Below are 21,772 nucleotides of genomic sequence, written 5' to 3'. Positions count from 1 at the left end.
CCTTACCTAACTGCTGCACACCACACTGTCATGTACTCTATTGAGCAGTCCTATACAATTTCAAAGTGATTTCTTGCGTTTCTACAAAACTATACATCTTTTGATTTTAACAAAAATATATCTTCGAAAACAGAAATTGTAAGGATGACTGGCAACTAGTGTGCATTTTTCAAAGACTTCCTAGAAAGTAGCTTTCCCAATTTGTTTTCGAATATTTACAATAGTCTTATTTACAGACAGATGAGATTGGTAGGGACATTCTTGTCAGTTATATGCATTTGATTAGATTTTGTCTGTCGCAAAGTAAAAGAATTCTATAACTATTCTTAACGCTAGTGGAATCAATTTAAATTCATTCTGGTATCTTTACCATCACTAGTCAAATTATTAAGCTATAATGCACTTAGAAAAGGAAATAAAATCTGTGTTCCGCACCTGCTCCGAGGTCTAGCCTTGTAATGCATTTGTTTGTGTTAGATACAAGGGCTTATATCAAAGCAGCTATTGTGTATTTTTAGTAACTTGGTTTATCAATTTGGTGTGAATCTTTGTAAACAGTACTAAATGCTAAGGGGGCGTTCGATCGCCAAAATACTAGTACTGTACGAAACATAACACATTTCACGATCGAAGTCCATTACTTGCAAGTTGCGTATGTATGTATGTATGTATGTATGTATGTATGTATGTATGTATGTAATATGTATGTAATATGTATGTAATATGTATGGAATATGTGTGTGTATGTATGTATGTATGCATGTATGTATGTATGTATGTATGTATGTACGTACGTGCGTGTGTGTGTGTGTGTATATGATTGTATGTGTGCTTGCGCGCGCATGCCTGCATGTATTTTTGTGTGTTTTCACGGTATTTTCTTTCTTTTCAGATGGAGAGTCAACCTGTAAATCTGGTGATTTTCACTGTAAAAGTAAACGTCTATGCATTCCTGGTCCCACAGTGTGCGATGGCTATAACCATTGTGGAGACTACGAAGACGAGAGAAAATGTGACGAAAGTAAGAGAAACTCATTTCAGTTATTGAACCCTAAAAAATTCATAAAATCGAGCTTTCCCCCCGACACATACACAAAGCAAGACGTTCCATAAAGCATATGCACTTTGAATTTCCAAATACTGTGACATACATAAGGAAAGCTCAGAACACCTTTTGTGCTTTGTATGTTTTGTTAGTTTTTGTCAGACTTCTCAATCGTGATTTCTGTTTCAGCAAGATCTAATTCTATCCTTCTGTTCCTCTACGTGATCAAGTGCTTGCTTCACTGAAAACAAACACAGTTCACTAGGCTTTGAAGTGTCATGCGCCCAAAGGCACACACAAAAGTACACGCACAGTTTCCACGGCTTTAAAACATATCAAAATGCATATAGTTTTCCAGGTGCGCAGTAATTCAAAGTTATATTCACAATGTTTAAATCAGTGTACTTCTGTACCACTGACGTGACTTAGAAAACTAACAAGCCAATAAACTCACATAACATTAATGTACGCTTCAATAACTGCTCTTGAGCATAAGACATCGTGATATCTTAGTCTGCAAGAATCCGTAACTCAGTGGCATTTTGCTTCTAAAACCAAAATAATCGCATATCCCTTATATATCAATATATGCATGATGCGTGTTCTGTTACTTCACTTCCCATATCACCTTCATTTATTTCCTAAGTACATTTCTTCATCTCAACCGCCGTAAGCGGATCTATCCAGGACGCCAGGTCGCCTTTATTCCATCTTATTGTAGACTCCGAAACATGCCTCTGCACACATGTCAAAACACTTGTTTCGTTATTGCCTGGCAAATGTAGGGATTACAAGTGATACCATTTAATTCGGTGATGATACTTCATATGTAATGTTTGAGCCTAGCGGTTTAAACTTGATAACACGTAGTTGAGCTATTGTCAATTCTTCGACGAATATCACAGCAGCAAGTGTACGTTATGTTTTAATTACTAGCTTTTCTGTCACCTGGCTGTCACATTTATAGATGTTGGTATAGAGTCAGGTGTATTAAATTTTAATGATAAAAAGTGTTAATTTATGAGATGAAATTTAAGTAATCATTTTACCTCAGGCCAGAGGGTAAGAAATGACGTTACAAGATTTACAAGCCAGGCAACTGTAAGTTAGTGTATAAATTTATAATATATATTACTGTGATTATGCACAGCCCGGCATTGTCTGTGATAAAGGACACTGGCCAAGGAAGCCTCGGACTTAAATTGACTTCATAAGACCATCTCAAAAATTCGCATCTCCTCAAAAATACAATTTTGCAAAGTACGTTTCGTCATTCTCCTCTCAGACCCTGTTTGATGATCCTTGCTCTACCTGAGTAAAATTAATAGTGATGTACATGTGTCATCATACAAGCGTATTACACACTAGCATAGGCGTTTTCGCTTTCGGATCAGATAGCAGCCACCACCTACTAACCCCCCCCCCCCCTCCCACAAACCCACCCAGCCCTGAAGCAAACTCCCATACAGCATAATAGAGCAGTAATACTGTGTAATACACTAGAAAAATATTTGTAGGAAGCCAACGACTATGTTCTAGCCTGATATGACGGAAGTTGGTATTCGTTCACCTTTAATGATGTAGTAGTGGTGTCATTGTGATGACGGCATTGTCGATGAAATGTTAAGATATGACTGTCCTCTCATACATCACAATTGACATTCAGAGTTCGACTGTCATGACCCATTCCTGTACTTGGATTAATTAACATGTGATGAATTCATAAAGGAAAAGACAATTTATAAAAGATGATTAATATCATAAATTTAGATTAGGAAATGACAAGTTAGATGAAATTGGATAATTTGCCTATACTTCTTGTCCCATTGTTATTACTTTAATGCATATTACTATCTAAGTTAGGGAGTGTACGCAAAGTGTTACAAAAAAGAGACATACATACATACATACATACATACATACATACATACATACATACATACATACATACATACATAGTATTAGTTTTATGGTTGATTATTTAACATATATCTTTACATATATTATTTCACAGTTCCGTCAGCAGATGAAATATGCAATCCTGAGGAGTTTTACTGTGGAGAGTATGGCAAGCCTCGATCGCCATGTATTTATAGAGAATATGCATATTGTGATGGCTACTCAGACTGTGCTAATGGTTCAGATGAAGAAGACTGTCCCAATATATGTAAGTACATGTGTTTGTCAAAATGTAGTAGTCAGTTGACCATTGCTTGTCCATTTCAAGGTTTTACAGTATCATTATGTGAGAAGTGTTTGACCGTAGATGGCATACTAGTATATATTCAACGAGAGTCGAATTCAAATAGGATGAAAAACTACTGTAAATCATATTAAAGGCCAGGGCTTCAAATTTCCTCGCATTTATATTTATAGTGTATTAAACGTTATCAGTGAATCCACAAGGACTGTACAGGATTAGTTGTTAGGCCAACTTTTTTCCAAACGACTGTCACAATTATTCTAACCTAACTTTAATCATAATCGAAACTGTGTCTCCAAGAGGTAAATGGTTCCCCCCCCCACCCCACCCCTCATGTTTTGTGTCAAATAACCGAAAGTTGCAAAAAAAGGCAAATCTTGAGAACAAAAATACCGGAGCATTTGCAACCTTAGTTATTGTCAGACAGGAATTGACACTACTTCATCATATAGATCGATGTTAATGCATACTGTGAGCACATAAGAGTCCATTTACGTTTGGCTCATTGATCTAATGGCAGTGGGCACGAAGGTTAAACAGAATTTGTCTTAGACTTTACGATTGACTAAACAAGTCGCCATTTATGAAGTCAAGTCAGGCATGGACACAAGATGACTTCTAAAAGCTATAATAGAAAAGAGTAACTTCAATTACAATTTATTCATCATGTTGGATCGGTTAACAGTATCTCATATTGGCATGGATACATAATCTGTCTAGTTAGTATACGAGCTTCGTTGAATTTATAGTAAGTATTGCAACGAGGTACAGTTTGGTTGTCAACCTGGACAAAAAGGTTGACAATATTTGCATTTAAAGAAAGAGTGTTTATAGAAAACACGTGAACCTCTTTATATTTGGCAATGTAACTTAGTGCAAGAACTAAATTGATATCTTGTTCGAATCGATTATTTTAAAATGACAGTAAAAGAATGAAACTCACAACTTAGTCTAGGATATACTGTATATTTCTATCACAGACGTATCCTATCAAACAACGGTTTCCTAGGTGATTGCATTCTGAACAGTTGTCTCACAATTATATATTATATATTCCTCAATATTTTTCGTCGTCCACCAAAGAAAACACGAGTGACAAGAGTAGCAACAAAATCCTTATTTCACGAGTGGTTAATAAAGAAAACCACAGGAGAATAAAATAATCATACTTGCGCAAGTATGTTTTAAGATTACACCGGGGAGATAACGCCGATTTAGAACGCTTTGTCTCTCTAATTTCGAACACCTTAGAACAACTGAATTATACGTATTCTAGTGATCAATATATAATGACCTATTATTTACCAATATGTAAATCTAATATTTTCAGTTCGAACACTTATAACTTGGCTTGCGCATAGTATAAGGTCATTAAGATGCCCACCTGATTATTTAATTTCTTTTGACTTTCAGCTGCCGTTGTTTCAGGGGAAACAGTCGTCGGAGTTTTAATCGGGATAATTCTCGTTGGATTTGTTCTAGCCATGATTGCAATGTTCATATACAAAAGAGTCGAAAAAATGAAGGAACGTAAAACGAGAATGAAGAAAGCGGAAGCAAAGGAGCACCCCGCGCCTACACCTGTGTAAATAGTACGCCACGTCAGCTGGATAATGGTGCTGTCCAGGATCCTTTAAATCATTGAATTGTGACTGTGTTACATCGGCGAAAAGACGTCAGATTTTAAACTAAGTGTTTCTTTGATGTTTGTATTCGCAGTCTGTACTGGTTTGTGTGATGAACTTTCAAGGGCAGTCTACTAGTCACGCTACTGACTTCTTGATTAATTTGATACATCTTACTGTGTTTAAAAACAGCAGGGGTCGCTTTGTGTGCCGAGCGAAGTCGTGACTGCTGGGCAGTGACAACCTGCACCGTTCAAATGTATAAAGAGTTTATTAACCAAGGTGAAAAGACTTAACTTTTTAACCCTTCCCATGGAGATACCGTTTCCATGGTGACTACATTCAAAGAATGAAAACTGGGAGCAACTCATCTCTGCTATTTTACCTTTACATATGGAATTATCGACCCTATAACTGTTTTAAACATCTCGAGGCTTCGATTCTCCAAGAAAAGGAATTTACTCTCTCTCTAATAACCTTTGTCTTGTGATTGATGTTCGTAATCTCGTGAGATCTCAAAAGTATGTCATTCCAAATGTCTTATAAACATGATTTAAATGGAAAGCACTCAAAATGACTTTGCTAATTTTTAATTGTGTTATTTTAAAAGAAGCAATAAGTGAACTTAATCTGAATATGACTCTCAAAGTTTTTTTAAAATTTATATACATTATGTCATAATTTTACCTGTAAGTTTAGTGTATGTCGTTACTCTAAACGTATTTACAATACGTGGTTTTTTTTAGTATTTTTATAAATAATATCTATGTATTTCATTTTAGCTGCCTTAATTTCGTTGGATATAACATGCAATTATTTACCATCTGTATAATGTATATTTTGAAGGATCTACCCAAAAAATAGCTCAACAAGGTAGACGTCTACATGTTTAAAATTGCAATACCAAGTAACTGGAGCATTTAAAGAGGGCGGCAGTTTTGATGTTTTTCATCACTTCCTACAGTTTATTGCATCACTTAATTGTAAATTTGTATATGTAGTCTGCAAGTAATGACCTACTGATTACAGCGCCGCCACCGGTCATTACTTGTGTAAATGCGCATGGTCAAAATGAGTTCACCGTTTTTTGCATGTGTGAAATATTCGCCGACGACAACGCCAATATAATCAAAGTCACGTAATGCATATTTACTTTCTTGATAAAATGATCAGCATCACTAGCATGGTGTCAAAATTCAAGTTACAGGCTAGCTACCCAGAATAGTTTAAATTTTCATTTCATTAGTTACTGGTTACACAGTCACTGTGAGTGTACTCTGTATATGTGTGTTATTGTATTTCTTTATGAAAAAAGATTCAGTTACAGCTATTGCAGGTTTAACATACAACTCATCTCAGGGAGATGCCGAATATATTAATACTTTGGAAGCCTCGTTGCTGATCCCAGTTGAATGAGCATGCGCAAATGACGGACTGAACATGCGCAATAAGAGATTCCCTTTGTTTGTTGTAATTTGTCATTCTAACTAAAACATGGTAACATCAAAAACTATAGCTAAATAAATACATGTACATTACAAGGATAAATCGAAAAGGTTTTAACTGTATAGATCCAAGTGTTTTAAATGAATATGTTTGACATAGTCATTTTACTGTGGAATTTTAAAGTGATTTTGTTTTTAATATTTACGGGTCTATATATAGTCACTGTGTCTATAGTCACTGTGAGTGTACTCAGTATATGTGTGTATATTCTATGATTTGTACTTTGGTGCTCCATATGAGACAAAATATGCTGCTAAGTAAATAATAAAATTGTTCTCTTTTCCTTCAAAAAAAACAATTGTGTAAGTCTCAGATGAAAACGTTATCAGTAATTACATGGATTTGAACTTGATTAGAATTCACAACATTCTGTCTAGTGTTGCAGGGGACGCCAGGAATGAAAGCGAGACGTTATCATTGTATACATTATCTGCAGTACATCTTTATAACTTTTTTTTACTGTCTACAGCATTTTCTATTTCATAATTTTGATTTGTTTCTACAAAAATGTACAGTGGAATAAGTTGTACGGTTTCTAGAATGCCCAACTTTGAGTGTTTGGACTTTTTATTTAATGCCAACAACCGGCTGTGAGGATTTCCACTTTCTGTCAAACTACATGGCTACAGTCAGTCAATAAACACTGAGAGTCAGTCAATATTCAGTCTGGTGTATCAAAAGGGAAAAAGAAACAAATAAACAGGTAAATCACAATTAGGGAAAAATTCACCGACAATGTGGCTTGTACTGATCGATTAGATGTTTGACTACTGATTTGTACCGTGTATCGAATATGGCTTGTTTTCCTTGCCCTCTGGTGTTCATTCTGAGAAATCTTCACGTCATTACCTCTCGACCTTTATGACATTCAAGTTGGCGTTTGGCAGTGACCATAACTTAGTTTGGAAACTACATCTTTGAACCGGAATACACAAAAAGTGAACGAAATGAACAACTAGGGCTGCTGCCAGAGTTGGAATAGAGTGAATATAATACTCTCACACGGATTCTGTGATGACTGACAATTTTTATGTATAGCTAGTTCTGTGGACGATAACATTTGATCATATGCTCTTTGAGGTAGTTATCGGCATGCAAAACGATTTGATTTTCTAGATGAACACATTGGTGGTAATTTGAGCAGAACAAATCATGCCATATAAGCATAGTTTGCCTACATTTTGTCGTCCTCGAAACAGAATATAGCAAACAGATAGAAGTCGTATCACAGGAGACTCTACTGTGTGAATCTTGTGAATAACAAATTAAAGCATGGCTAACAAATGAAGTCTCGTGTGACTTCCGAATGTGTAGCAGAGTATTAAATCTGACGACTTTAAATTTGTGTAACCTTTCCCCCATTTTGTGTTGGGCCACCGCTAGCTAATATATAAATCATGGCTCGTGATAGTAAAACTATGTATGCTCTTCCAGCTAGCTATGATTACCATCTATTTCCCTGTACACGTCACTATCAAGTGATATTCATGTACTTACATTCTCAGACGATCAGCCGAGTTATTCAGAGATCGCAAAGTCGCTGTCTCCTGTGAAATTAGTATCTGGAAATTTATATGAAGAGTTGATACTAGTATTCTAGCGCTTGAACAAGGGCCATACATAACAGCGCCCTCAACGACTGGGTTAGTGTTATTTGGATGCCACATGATCGAAGTTCAATGCAAAAATCTAATACTAGTAATACATTAATCAGACAAGAGGGAAGAGGCTCCCATAAACGACCGGGGAGGGTCACGTTCTCTTGCAATGCAAGATAATATTCATCCTGTTGCTTATATACATGATATGGAGCGCCCACAACGACAAATCCGTAAGTCCAACAACTTGAAGTTATCCACAACTTTACCATGACTATTGTATCGCTTGTCATGTAAATAGTATTATCCCATTCCATATATATATATATATATTTACAAATACATTGAATAAAAAATAAATGACTAACCATTTACTTTATATTTAAAAGTCGGATGAACTGTAAAAAGTAGCATTTACAACAACTTGACAAACCAGACAGGTCATAGCATGTTGATTGGGTCTAAAGATTTCTTACGTCGTCTTTATGATGTCCTGTATTTGGATTTCGTAGCTGGGATAATTGACAGTAGCGTCTATGACGTCATGTTTAAAGTCAATGAATACCGTATTTATAGACCATTATCACTCTGTTATCATATTAATCAGATTGTCTTTGATAAAAGATACAGTTTATGTGTTTCTCGTGATCGGCTGCAGATTATTGTATTTAATTACCGTGACTGAAGAATACGGACACTGACATGAACTATTTTATTTACTACTATAGTGTGTTTTACCTCAGGTCTGAGGTTTTTACCATGGAGGTTTAAGAGAAGCCTATAACGCCGCTGTTTTACAAACTTTATATTTTTGATGTTTGGGAAGTATTGGCCTGCACTTTATTCATTTTTCTGATGGGTAAACAACGAGTGTTTCATTTTGGTGTGCGGATTTTCTAACTCGGACGGAAAAATAGCGGGCAAACTCAATTTGTAATCATTGCCCGCGTAAGTGGTTTTGTGTGTCTGTTTGTTTGTTTGTTTGTTGTATGTTGTTGTTGTTGTTGTTGTTGTTGTTTGTTTGTTTGTTTGTTTGTTTGTTAATTTGTTTGTTTGTTTGTTGATGTTGTTGTTGTTGTTGTTGTTGTTGTTTTGTTTTTTGTTTTGTTTTGGTTTTTTTGGGGGGTGGGGGTGTTAGACTTCACTGGATTGAAATGATGTTTGTTCTATTAAAATCCGTACATATTATGGACGCTCGAAGAAACACGGTGACAGAATTCAGAAATTGGGTGTCCCTTGCTTCTAAACAATTAATGTACGTACTCGCCTAATGAAATAACGAAAGCACTCCTAGACAGTGACGAACCGTGACTGATGGCGTAATCAATTAGTAACGAACTGTACACACGGCTAATCAAATGAAATATAAACAAACTAACGAACAAAGCAAACAACTGGTAATTGGCTCAAAATATTAGGGGCTTATCGACATACACTACTTTGGTTACAAGTTATTCTATCTGTTGTTCAAATTATCAAGTTACCATCTTCGTTCCAGTCATTACAGTCGATAGAAGTTAGCATGTTAGCCTAGCCTCGTAAACACCAAGTACAGACACAGACAAGTAACTGTGGTACAGGTAAGTGACTTCACACTACGAGCTCGATTACTTTATCAAGTCCATGTGTTTTGGTGGGCGGTATTGGTGGCCTGTGGAATGACACCTCAACTGCTTCGTGTCATTGGAAGTGGAACGCAAACATTACACGATAATCAAACCCCATGGGTGCATTTACAAACCTACGCGGTTGTTGTTTTTGTCAGACCGTGGCCTCCACTCAGAACATTGAGGGTATCGACGTCTAGGCTTGTACAGCTACTACAGTTAGCAGAACTCTGGACAGACGAGTATGTGTAAGTTGTAGTGTCTCGCGTTCTTGGGATATTCTTCAATTGAGAAATTGGTACTTTGACCAATTGTCGAAGGACCTTGTTGTGAACAAGACATATACTTAGTGGGGGGTGTACAGATAAGATATCTCTTTGAAGCGACAGTACGTCTTTTTCTTTCTGGTGATAGCGACTAATTCAGATTCTGGTATATTGAGAACGTTCTGTATTGCATAACATAGCATTTCAAGGCCCTGCATTCCACGACAATCTTACATGGACTTAGATCTATATTACCTATCAACTAATACTCCCGTATTGATCATACTGGCGGTTACATGGGTGAGTGATCGTTTAATTCTATGCTCGTGTATCATTACTACCGATACGCTGACATGGGCATGTGGGTTTCGACACTGAAAACACTTTAGTTTTAAGCATTCATGATGAAAAAAAAGTCACAACTTTTTCTCGTTTCCAGAAGAACTCCATTTTAGTTCGACAAATGTGAGACACACGTAAGTGAAGTGTACACACGTAAGTGAAGTGTACTAAACGTAACAAACATAACCATTGTGCTATTCATGGTTTCTCTCTACATCTTGCACAATGTTGCCCAACACAATTGCATAACGAATTCTTTTTGTGGTTGTTTACTATGCTTACAAAACCCTGAGAGGGACATAGCTACTTTTCAGGTAATGTAGGAACTTTACTCCACTAAATATTTTTCAGGTCCACTATGTAGAAGGGCCCATGCAACCAGTGACATATAGCTGTTGGAAAAAATATTCTGCATATTTTTATCAATTAAGAAACACTGTGTTGGAAGTTTGATAAGTTTGATATTCACGCGTCCAATTTATACAAACCTGTGTTTTGGTATGATTGAAATGTTGCAGCAATTCTAGCTATATTTATATGCAGAGGACTTGAATCGCAATGAAATTACAATTTTAGAAACAAACGTGTTAGCATGCGATCTTGACCGGGATACTTTTTGGCCACGTCAGATGAAAGTGTATCTGATTTCTAACAATGTGGGCATAAACATGTTAGTGTTCGCTGGCTCTATTTGATACTACCACGCAGAAATTATCAAAAACTGCAGATGTTACACTTTGAGATAATAAGATTGAATGAATACAGTTTCTTGCCACATTTCATCTAAATAGAAATGAACTAATATACCATAATGCAGATATCAAATGCAGACATCAAAACATTGGCGCCCGTCTGTCTACATATAGTTGCAGTATGTTTAAATAGTTTATTTCATTTACACAAAATGTAGCAAGAAAGTGCAATCTTGCTATCTTAATGCATAGAATATGCAGTTTCTTACTGGGGTTGTACCAAACAGAACCAGTGTACACTAACATGAAGCTGGTTGTAAGATAAATATAGACAAAGAATACCTCACACAATAACAGCTAAAAGTTAACAATTGCCCAGAGTATTATTTGAAATACACGTATCATGTGGCCCTGCATATAACTGCCGAAGTATGTTCTGTTTGTCAGCCTCTAAATAGCTGAACTGGTGGTGTACGTACTGTGTACCACTTGGGGCTTCCATTAATTATAACACTTGGCACTGATCTGAGCTGGTGTGATGCATGAGACCTGTTACCAAACGCTAGCCTTCAGGAAACATTTCATTAATCGTGTCATGTTTTAATATATATTGACTATGACGTATGACCCAATTAATTAGGTATACTTATGTCACAGATGACATATTTATATTTCAGTAAACTTAATATTTTAACAACATCGCATGGCCTAGTTTGACTGAAAGGTCAATAGACTGTCTCAAGGATATTGGATTTAGACCACACAGGATTCCAAGCATACTCGAATACATGAGACGACGGTCTGCATTTCATAAATATCTAGGATTCATAGTGATCATTCATCAATGTTTTGAGTATATTTTTAGGGCATGGTCACGCCCAGAAATAATTATTTGGCCATTGGCCATGCGTTATGTATATTTAGACTTTACGGACGTCACAATAAAGGTCACTGGGGACTGACAGGCACCTCAGATTTGGCAAGAGGACTTGGCTTCGCGGGAAGTCAATGAACGAGGCACTATGCTGGGTGTTTGCCTTCGTCTCGAGTGTAGATTTATACACAAACTGTGTAGTCTGAGCTAATTCCCTTTAAAGTTCAAGTGTGATCCTGGTACGTACATACAGAAGTTGAGTCAGATATGAGATATGAGAGTGATTCGGGTGTTATTACTTGGTCTATCAGCTGTGTGCGAAGATATAAGTAGTAATATTGGTGGCGATCCGGGGCTTGAACAACAGAAAGTAATATTGATGGAGATCCGGGGCTTGAACAACAGAAAGTAATATTGATGGAGATCAGGGGCTTGAACAACCATTTGTGTGTATAATGAACCAAGTTTGAACCTTACGAAGACTTACCGACAACCTTTAAGAAGAAAAGCACAACCCCACTGGGTGAGTAAAACCAATTAACACTGTAACGAAGAAACAATGATGGAAATCTGGCCTTGCACGAGAAGAAAAAGTTTGTACAAAAAAAGGGATGCGGAAAAGATTCAAGAACTTTTCGAAAGGAAACTTTAACGATTATGTTCCAATGGTGGGAATGCTACACGAACTAGAACTGATAACATTGCAGTAACGGAATATAACATTGCAGAAGGAGAGAATGTATCTGAAAGCGTGGAATTTTGAATAACGAGACAACGATAAAGACTATGACAAACTTTAAGTGAAGCCATCAACGCGACCAACTGACATTCGATTGCTACTAAGCACGAGTATGAAGAACACTTTAATTTTCAACAAAAAAATATCGGACGCTTATACAGAACGCAGCAGTTTGCATGTGAAGTACATATTTAAGACTTTTGATGGACAAAGAACAAGCCGGTAGTAAAACTTTTTTAAAGATTGACATTATTATTATTGCGCGAATTCATTTCTATTCACGATCAGCGAGTTTGTTACTGTGTGTACAAAGCTAATCATGAGACATGTGTAAGACATAATAATTGTATGCTCGATTTAGTTTGACGACGAACAATTCTTGAAATCTATTTTCTTACCACAATCATTTCAGTGATGCTGTTTTACATCTCAACGGTCGCGTACAAGCAGAAAGAATATTATTGATTTATCTATGGAGAAATTTTAGTTTTAATAAGGATATTTCTTGAAGTATGGAGTATTGGAAACTCCTCGAAGTTTTGTTGACTCTGAGTTGTAGTGAGCCGAAAACGCTACAGATAAATGCGTTGCTCACACGTTGAGTCTGATTTTGTGATGTAAGGTTCCTATGGTAAAGGAAGGAACCAAATTGATATAGTATTTTATTGGATCTGCTGTACAAGATAACTATTTGAATTCGAATTTGGGTGTAAAACAGAGATCCGACCGAAATGAACTGTGTTATTGTCTATACAAATTTCCTTTCAAATTCCGCAAGAATTTATGAAATTCCTCAGAAAGGACCATTATCACTTGAGCTGCGTGCATAATTTCTAGTTGTATTGATTCAAAGGGTATATTGAATTGCAATGAGAAAATTGCCAACCTACTTATGGTCAATCAGGTTACTTGTAATGAAAACTAAATTGACTTATTGGATTAATATTAATGGTCTTAATAGTTCTGTACAAGTCGTTAACATACTGAAGATGTCAAATTTTAAACATGGATGAACAGCTAAGATGCCTGTAATGTTTAAATAATGACGTAGGGTTTCTTACACGACAATGATGGTGTTGGCGCAACTGACTTCTCTTGATGACTGTAACAGCTGATTAGTTAGTGTAACTTAAGGATAGCTGTAAGACAATACATTTAGGACAGTGTTCTTGATAGCTGATATCAGGGTGAAATCACAAGTTACTAGACTTAGATTACTTGAATAACATTGACTGGTTAATTTTGACTTCACTAAACAAAGACGACGTCACTGACACACACTTTTATGCTACACCATTTTTTCATAATATTGATTTCGTCTGCAGTTAACGATTCAATTTGGAATATGATCACGAATATGGCATGCTGACCGTTTGTCAGTGACAATTTTCAATATTGGCGTGATGAAATATTTAAGAGTTAATATTTATTCATAGCATAGATATTTAATGTCATCATTTGATTTTACGAGACAGATACCTACATTCCTTTCAGATAGGAATACTTATGTTATAATTTAGTTATGTACACGATGAATCGGGTATAACTTGGTCAACATTAAAACATTCTCCTATTTATATTTCTTTATGTTCAACTTTTAAATGCTGCAAATATAAAATTCCTAGCAAAGTTCTTTAGACCTGAGAATTCTATTGATGAATGTACTTGTCTGGTAGTGTTAATGAAAATAGAGGGGGCCCGAACAGTACGTTATGGATGGTCATATCTATCAGTATGATTGTGTGAATGATTGAAAAAGACTGGCCAGTCGAACGTATGTTTGTGATGTGATTGAGAAGTACACAATTCAATAGCCAACTCAGGATATAATTATTCTACGATTCAATTTTCTAATTATCTGTGATGTCTCTCTTTGATGTCATTTATTCATTAAAGTACATGTTGACGAAACAAGTATATCTGGTTCGGAATTTGAGATTTTAGCAATCTTAGTTTTCAAGGGTCGTATAAATTTTACATTTCTAACACTTCATACGAAACAGCATTAATTACTTCTAAGACTTTTCAATTTACATTTATGAAGGGTAAATTATTTTTTAGATATTTTAGTCTGTAACGAGGGCGTTACAAATTTTGGAAAGAGGGGAAAGTGTCACAGATGACATATTTATATTTCAGTAAACTTAATATTTTAACAACATCGCATGGCCTAGTTTGACTGAAAGGTCAATAGACTGTCTCAAGGATATTGGATTTAGACCACACAGGATTCCAAGCATACTCGAATACATGAGACGACGGTCTGCATTTCATAAATATCTAGGATTCATAGTGATCATTCATCAATGTTTTGAGTATATTTTTAGGGCATGGTCACGCCCAGAAATAATTATTTGGCCATTGGCCATGCGTTATGTATATTTAGACTTTACGGACGTCACAATAAAGGTCACTGGGGACTGACAGGCACCTCAGATTTGGCAAGAGGACTTGGCTTCGCGGGAAGTCAATGAACGAGGCACTATGCTGGGTGTTTGCCTTCGTCTCGAGTGTAGATTTATACACAAACTGTGTAGTCTGAGCTAATTCCCTTTAAAGTTCAAGTGTGATCCTGGTACGTACATACAGAAGTTGAGTCAGATATGAGATATGAGAGTGATTCGGGTGTTATTACTTGGTCTATCAGCTGTGTGCGAAGAGCAGTAGTAATATTAAAAAGACCATAATAAGTACTCCCCTTCCTAAACAACTCTATCACCATGATCACGTTAATAAACAGTTCCAAGCTTCCCACATAGCACAAGTGAGCGGTTTCCACATTCATCTTTGTCCTATTAAAGTGGGATTCTAAAAGTGGTGAAATACTAAACTCTTCTCAAGTGTTTTTGTTTCCACATGACTTGTTTTGAGAGATTTAAAACACCATTAGTGTATATGGATGCATGTACCCGTATTTGTTTCGTTAAAACATGGCGATTGCTATCTAAACTTATAGCACAAAGACATTCAGTAGGTCTTTTTTTAAAGTTAAATAAACATTTACCATTTTGTCATGGATACTGCCAAACCATTCCATATCATCTGAACTCCTCTTCATGGTGCGTGTCTTTCAACAACTATATTAAGTGTTATGGTCCCACATTCGAAAGTTGACTAATAGTTGTATACAAAGTTTTTCCCCTCACAAAACTAGTTTAGGGCAGCCGTTCGTATTCGTTTGTATACAGCACAGAATCAATGTCTATAAATATGAACAAACTTTGACACCTTAAAATCTGAAATAATCTTCAGGTATATACACATTGCAAATCCTGAACAAATAATCTCTATAGTGTTATGGTTGTTCGCATATATTTTACCCCTTGGATAGCACTCCAAGTCTAAATCATAGACCCTAGGGTCTATGGTATCTGGTCTCTGGTCTAATTAAAAGTAGGTTCGATCCACACATAGATATAATTACTATGGTTTGAGGTACTAAATAATATTCCTGTGTCGGTTGTTGTGTTGCGAAGAGAAATAGGTGGGAAACACATTTCAACATTACTAACGTTTAGCTTGGGGCTTGCTGCACTGGTTCCTCGAAGTTACATACTGAATTAGCTTTTCACTCCTCCAGTTTGTTCAACACATCAGACAGATTTTGATCAGACCCAGTTTAGACACTGAAGAAGGACAAGTGATTTGTTCAAAGCATGTCCGTGTTTCCTACTCAAAAAATGGAAGAAGGGAACTTTTGTATGCATAAAAGAAAGATTTTTCACCTCATATCGCTAAAATATACCTCAATCTTACATGCTTCATGACTTTCACTTTCCACTTTTACGGCCATACCGTTATAATCAGTTTACAGTTTATCTGGCCTGGTTTTAATCGAAGTATCTTATCAAAATGGTAATTTGGCAATTTATCTTAAAGCAAGTTATAATCATTCTTATGGAGTTATCAATCAAAAGGTGGAAATGGACTGAAATTTGAGATTCGGGTTGTAATAGCTCTTTTACAGCAAAATAATCTGTTCGAAATAACGTTGCAGGTTAACCGTTCACGGGTTCTGTTTGATGCAACCATGCACTCATGACCAGTGAGAAACTGTACATGCTACATGATTGAATGAATATACAACCTTGCTACATTTATGTCTAAATAAAATGAACTAGCATGCCACCATGCAGACATCAAATGCAGACATCAAACACCGCCGCCCTCGTGTCTGTGTCTAAATCAAATATGTATAAATGGTTTATTTCATTCAGACTAAATGTAGCGATCCTGCTATCTTAAAGTGTAGAATGTGTATCACACTAGAGCCAGGGAACAGTAACGTGCAACGCGCTGTAAGTAACCTGGCCATCCATCACTTGTAATACTATCCAGGAATCAATTTCCAAAACAAACACTATTTTCTGATGGTACAGTAGTTTACATTTAAAGTCTTATAATTTATCCCGGTCGGGCTATTTTTAACCGCTACGTTATCGATCAAGTCGATTTTGTGTGTAAATCAACATTTTAAACAATATTAATTATACATAAATACATGGAACCAATTTTAACAAACATTATCTAGCGATTCTAAAATACCAGCAGTTACCAGCCAAACAACTGAACGACTTTTTTAAAAAGTTTTCTCAACTTTATTTTCGATGATGAGTTCCCTCGTTGTTACCTACTGTATAATATGCGTCGAAAATAAACTATTGAAACTTTTGCGATCAATTTGAACTCGAAATTCGACCTATTCTCAATTAAAATCAATAGATAAAACTGGGTCATCGTTCAATGTTGTGATATAGAGGTCAAAATGATACCAAAATTCATATTCATTTTAGAAACCAATATGGCCGCCAGATACTGTGTTAACTCTATCGGAAAATATTTAAAAGTTTGACGGTGTCCAACTAGAACACGACGGCAAATCCCTAAATGTTTTTTTATCATTTCAAAAGGACCAGGAGCAGGAATCGCGTACAACAGAAACGTAGCATCATACGGCATGTGAATATAAGGTTACAGCAGGCAATATAACATTTGTCAAGTTGATGAATGAAACTATGATTTGCGAATATAAAAATGATCCAAGACAACAATATTGAAAGTCACGAACACAATTATGTTTAACGAATACCAAGAATATTTTGATAAACAGGAAAAATATGTAAATTAACCAATGAAAACATGAATTTTATGAATGTGATTTTTTCCATTAAAATTCAATGTGTTTTTTTTAATATTGCAGAACATGGCCTGCCATTCTCGCGTACGAAAAATGAAAATGAAAGCAGAATGTTACTGTATATACCACAAGTTTGGAAATTTTTTTATAACTTCTAAGAAGTTTGAAGTTTATTTCGAAATTTACAAGTAGACACCATTAACATGAGTAATGTCGCCAGACTCACTCAAAATAGAAGCTGAAATGAAATGAAAGGGGCAGTCGTATATTCATGTACAAGTCGTTAAACTTATATCACACAATCGTGTAGCAATCTTGAAATGGGTTTGGAAAAATATCAGGGTAACCGAGGACGTCTTGTTAACCTTGAGATACTATTGATAGCCAAAACACTGCTAAAGAGCTAGCTAGGGCAAATTCCAGGCATATTGTTTCCATTCTAACTAGGTATTTATTCACTCATTGCACTATCACGATAACCATCTATTATCCTGTCGAAAGTTCACTTTCAGTAACCTTAAACTACAAACACTATGATTATCCGTACAACGTCACTATTGCCCGCCTTCTCCGGTGATATGAGTATAAAGAGGCTTATTTACTCGCTGTACTTGATATACTTATGCACACAGTTACATGGTGAAGATACAAGATGACCTGGACAAGAACTGTGTTTGTGATTTTCATTTGCCTTTGTCTGTTGAAGGTAAGTTGCAACAGCACTTTTGTCTTGGACTTTAAGGTGTTACTGTAAATGCTTGATTTTTTTAGTTTGTTTCGTTGAATCTTTCCTACAGCACGTGCTAATCCGCAATACGGGGGAAACTGACAATGATTGGTTTCATTACTATACAATAAAGTGTTGGTTGTGCGTCTCAGTACATTGCAGTCCTACGGTTGCAGCAATCAACTTATCGCGTCATTTAAACATTGTGTTTGTAGCATGACATTTGAACTAGCTAGTAGGTGAACGTTATGATATGCCCAGCACAATGATTGTATTGTGTACAAAGATACATTAATCTACCCATCAATACAATGCACACACATATACGCACGGACATACATACATACATACATACATACATACATACATACATACATACATACATACATGCATACATGCATACATACATACATGCATGCATACATGCATGCATGCATGCATGCAGGCAGGCAGGCAGGCAGGCAGGCAGGCAGGCAGTCATACACACTGTGTTCTGCCGTGTTATAATCGGTCGGAACAAAATGCAGATACAGGCCAGGCGGGGGGGGGGGGGAATTCACATTCAGATCCCAAAGAGTTGATTTGTCAGACCCGTCATTGTATTTGATGTAGATTTTCGATTAGTTGTTCTAATCAGTTATCTAAAATCTAAAATCGCCACACAATTAGTGTCCGCTTCTCTTCTAGGTACTACATTTTTCACGTGGATTTCATACTCATCGCATTCTTGTACATACTCACAAGAGTAAAAACGTTTTGCCAAGTACATGCACTTTCAGAATGTTGCACATGAAAACAAAAAAGATGGCAGACATGCAGTTTCGGTATTTATTGATAAGACAGGACGATTTGCACAACTACAATATACCATTGCAATAAGTTTAGGACAAATATGTACGACAATTACCTGGCTAAATGAAGTGGCAATTGCTCGTTCAAGAACAAAACGTCTTGGGATATTAGTCCAAGTACATCATCCCCAAAGATAAATAACGAAATGCCACGAAAACCAATACATATTGCAAATAAAAAGATGATGGATCGTTGGATCTGAATATGAATGTGAATCTTAAAGAAATATTCAGTGTATACCTGACCTAGCCTGGCCTGACCTGGCCTGGCTTGTACCTGGCCTTTACCCGTGTTTTGTACCGACCGTGTTATTATATTTCACTTGTTCAGGACCACTTTGTGATTACTTCGGAAGAAGGAGATTTATTAACAGGAAACCGGAAGGTAAGCTTACAGGCCAATATTCCTAGCTAATTACAAAACTGTACGCCGTAATTGATTTTATCAAAGCCTTTATATAGTTTCAAGATACAAATGAAAACTAGTCAAAGTACAATATATATATATATAATATGTGTGTGTTTCGTCTAATATTATGTGTTCCTGTTAATTTATTAATTTAAAATATCTATAAGGACAATTCTTAAAAACATATTCCAACCTTCCTTTCTTTTTGCGTACTTCACAGATTCGTTAATATTTTGTTCTCTCACAGGGTCGTCGAAGCAGGTCTAAGAAAACCAGAAGTAAGTGATATTGGATCAATTACAAACTTCTCATGTCCACTTATTTTTGTGTATGCATAGAGTAACAACAAAACAGATAAGAACATTAATATTTCTTGGTTGATTCTTAGCAAATGATTTTTCTTCGAAACATTACCTCAAGATCTAAATACAATATTAAACTTAACATATTTATATTTTGTTGCATTACATTACTGACACAAAGCCTTGCAATGCTGAACTCTATATTGAACATTTCAATGGACATAGGCAAAGCACAAAGCAATGTATATAGTACGTGCTTTTCTTGTTTTTCTTTTCAGAAAGGACTAAATTTGGAAAACACGAGGAAGATGCTATGTCCTATATTTTGGAACAAAACAGTGTTGGATCGAATGGTAAATATCTTTCCTTAAATGTGTAATTAAAAAAAAATGCAATGTAGTAGACATCGGTATGACGTAAGCTGCTCATTCTGAGTTCGAACTGTGGAGAGAGAGAGAGAGAGAGAGAGAGAGAGAGAGAGAGAGAGAGAGAGAGGAGAGAGAGGAGAGAGAGAGAGAGAGACGGAGGTAATATGAGACAGACAGATAGACAGACAGACAGACAGACAGACAGACATACAGACAGACAGACAGACAGACAGACAGACAGACACTCTGACAGGCAGACAGATTGTAGCATAAAAGATTGGAGAGCCAGCATTTTTCATGATTATTTATCAGATCAATGAAGCTATCTTTCCATCTTGCAGAAGCTTATGATGTGGTGATTGAGGGCGATATAGACGTGCCACGAGAGGACGTGGAGGTAGGTAATAAATTTAAAGAAAATAGGGTAGTATAAAAGATATGATCAGCCAGTCTGGCTGGATACGGCCATTGGAAAAAATAGGGTTATTCCAATATTAATGGAAGGATAATCGACATACTCTGATTTACAATTGGCATTATTGTTTCGGTGTATGTTGGTTACACATATATTTCACATGTACTCATGGTGAAACTTCGAGAAACTATTTGTCACAAATTATTATTATTATATCAGCATTATTCGGCGTATCAACAAGATATGGTGATTTATGACTTTTTCCCATGATATTATTTTCAATCGTCCACAGCTCCAAATGGCAAAACTTGTTCTTCGTGATTCAGACAAACTGTGGAAGAATGGAACAGTCCCCTACGTCATCGACAGTAGATTTAGTAAGTCACGTGTTTCTTTCAAATGTGTAGTATTGGTTTACCAGGTAATCCTGACATCTAACCATGACCTCAGATATGGTGTTGGTTTCCTGATGCACGGTCTCCGTGAGCCTGATCGTAAACGCATATAGCGGCTGAAGTTCTGGGATAACCGATATCTTTGTAATTTCACGTATTTCGCAATCTGATGGGGGGGGGGTTCACATTACCAAAAATATAAGTTAACCTTGGTCCGTACTAAGGTTTAGGGTTTGAGTTCAAATACACATTGGGGATTATTTTGGTCCGAACGAAAGCACAGCACTTACATTGTTTATTATGCTACCTCGGCCCGTGGTCATTAGATGGCTAGTGAACACGGTTACCGGTCATTTGACGTATTAAGACGTATCAATAGGCCTGGAAATCTTCATCATTTATCTGATATTTATAATTATTTAGGTTATTAATAGTTTTTGACTAAATGGCGTAATTAACGTAAGGCAGTTGCGATTTATTATGCCATATCCAATTAACGGGGTCAATCGACTCTTATCACGTACGGTAATTTGATGGTATTGATATCAGATGTGATATAAGCATTTATTAGGCCTTTTGAATATGCCTGCGCTGGACAGACAGACAGACAGACAGACAGACAGACAGACAGACAGACAGACAGACAGACAGACAGACAGACAGACAGACAG

The 21,772-nt window shown here is 36.3% G+C and overlaps 2 protein-coding genes across 3 annotated transcripts in view; both read left to right on the top strand.

Annotated features, from left to right (window-relative positions):
* The window catches only part of LOC144437997 (tolloid-like protein 1), a 32,352-nt gene extending 25,738 nt beyond the window's left edge, over positions 1-6,614 (top strand). The window contains exons 7-9 of the mRNA XM_078127029.1: positions 893-1,021; positions 3,060-3,212; positions 4,662-6,614. Coding sequence (XP_077983155.1) covers positions 893-1,021; positions 3,060-3,212; positions 4,662-4,837 — 458 coding nt within the window. The 3' untranslated portion in view covers positions 4,838-6,614. The remainder of the gene's footprint in view (positions 1-892; positions 1,022-3,059; positions 3,213-4,661) is intronic.
* Positions 6,615-9,493: 2,879 nt separating this feature from the next.
* LOC144437740 (uncharacterized) overlaps positions 9,494-21,772 on the top strand; it is a 19,400-nt gene continuing 7,121 nt past the window's right edge. For both annotated transcript variants that reach the window (XM_078126750.1, XM_078126751.1), the window contains exons 1-7: positions 9,494-9,557; positions 18,267-18,340; positions 19,544-19,597; positions 19,869-19,899; positions 20,202-20,276; positions 20,633-20,688; positions 20,999-21,083. In XM_078126750.1, the coding sequence (XP_077982876.1) occupies positions 18,287-18,340; positions 19,544-19,597; positions 19,869-19,899; positions 20,202-20,276; positions 20,633-20,688; positions 20,999-21,083 (355 nt within the window). In that variant the 5' untranslated portion in view covers positions 9,494-9,557; positions 18,267-18,286. The remainder of the gene's footprint in view (positions 9,558-18,266; positions 18,341-19,543; positions 19,598-19,868; positions 19,900-20,201; positions 20,277-20,632; positions 20,689-20,998; positions 21,084-21,772) is intronic.

This window comes from Glandiceps talaboti, chromosome 7 (genome assembly GCF_964340395.1).
Source record: "Glandiceps talaboti chromosome 7, keGlaTala1.1, whole genome shotgun sequence".
In the NCBI taxonomy this organism is placed as follows: Eukaryota; Metazoa; Hemichordata; class Enteropneusta; family Spengelidae; genus Glandiceps; species Glandiceps talaboti.
Note: the sequence above shows the minus strand (reverse complement) of the source record. Positions and strands in the feature narration are given on the sequence as shown.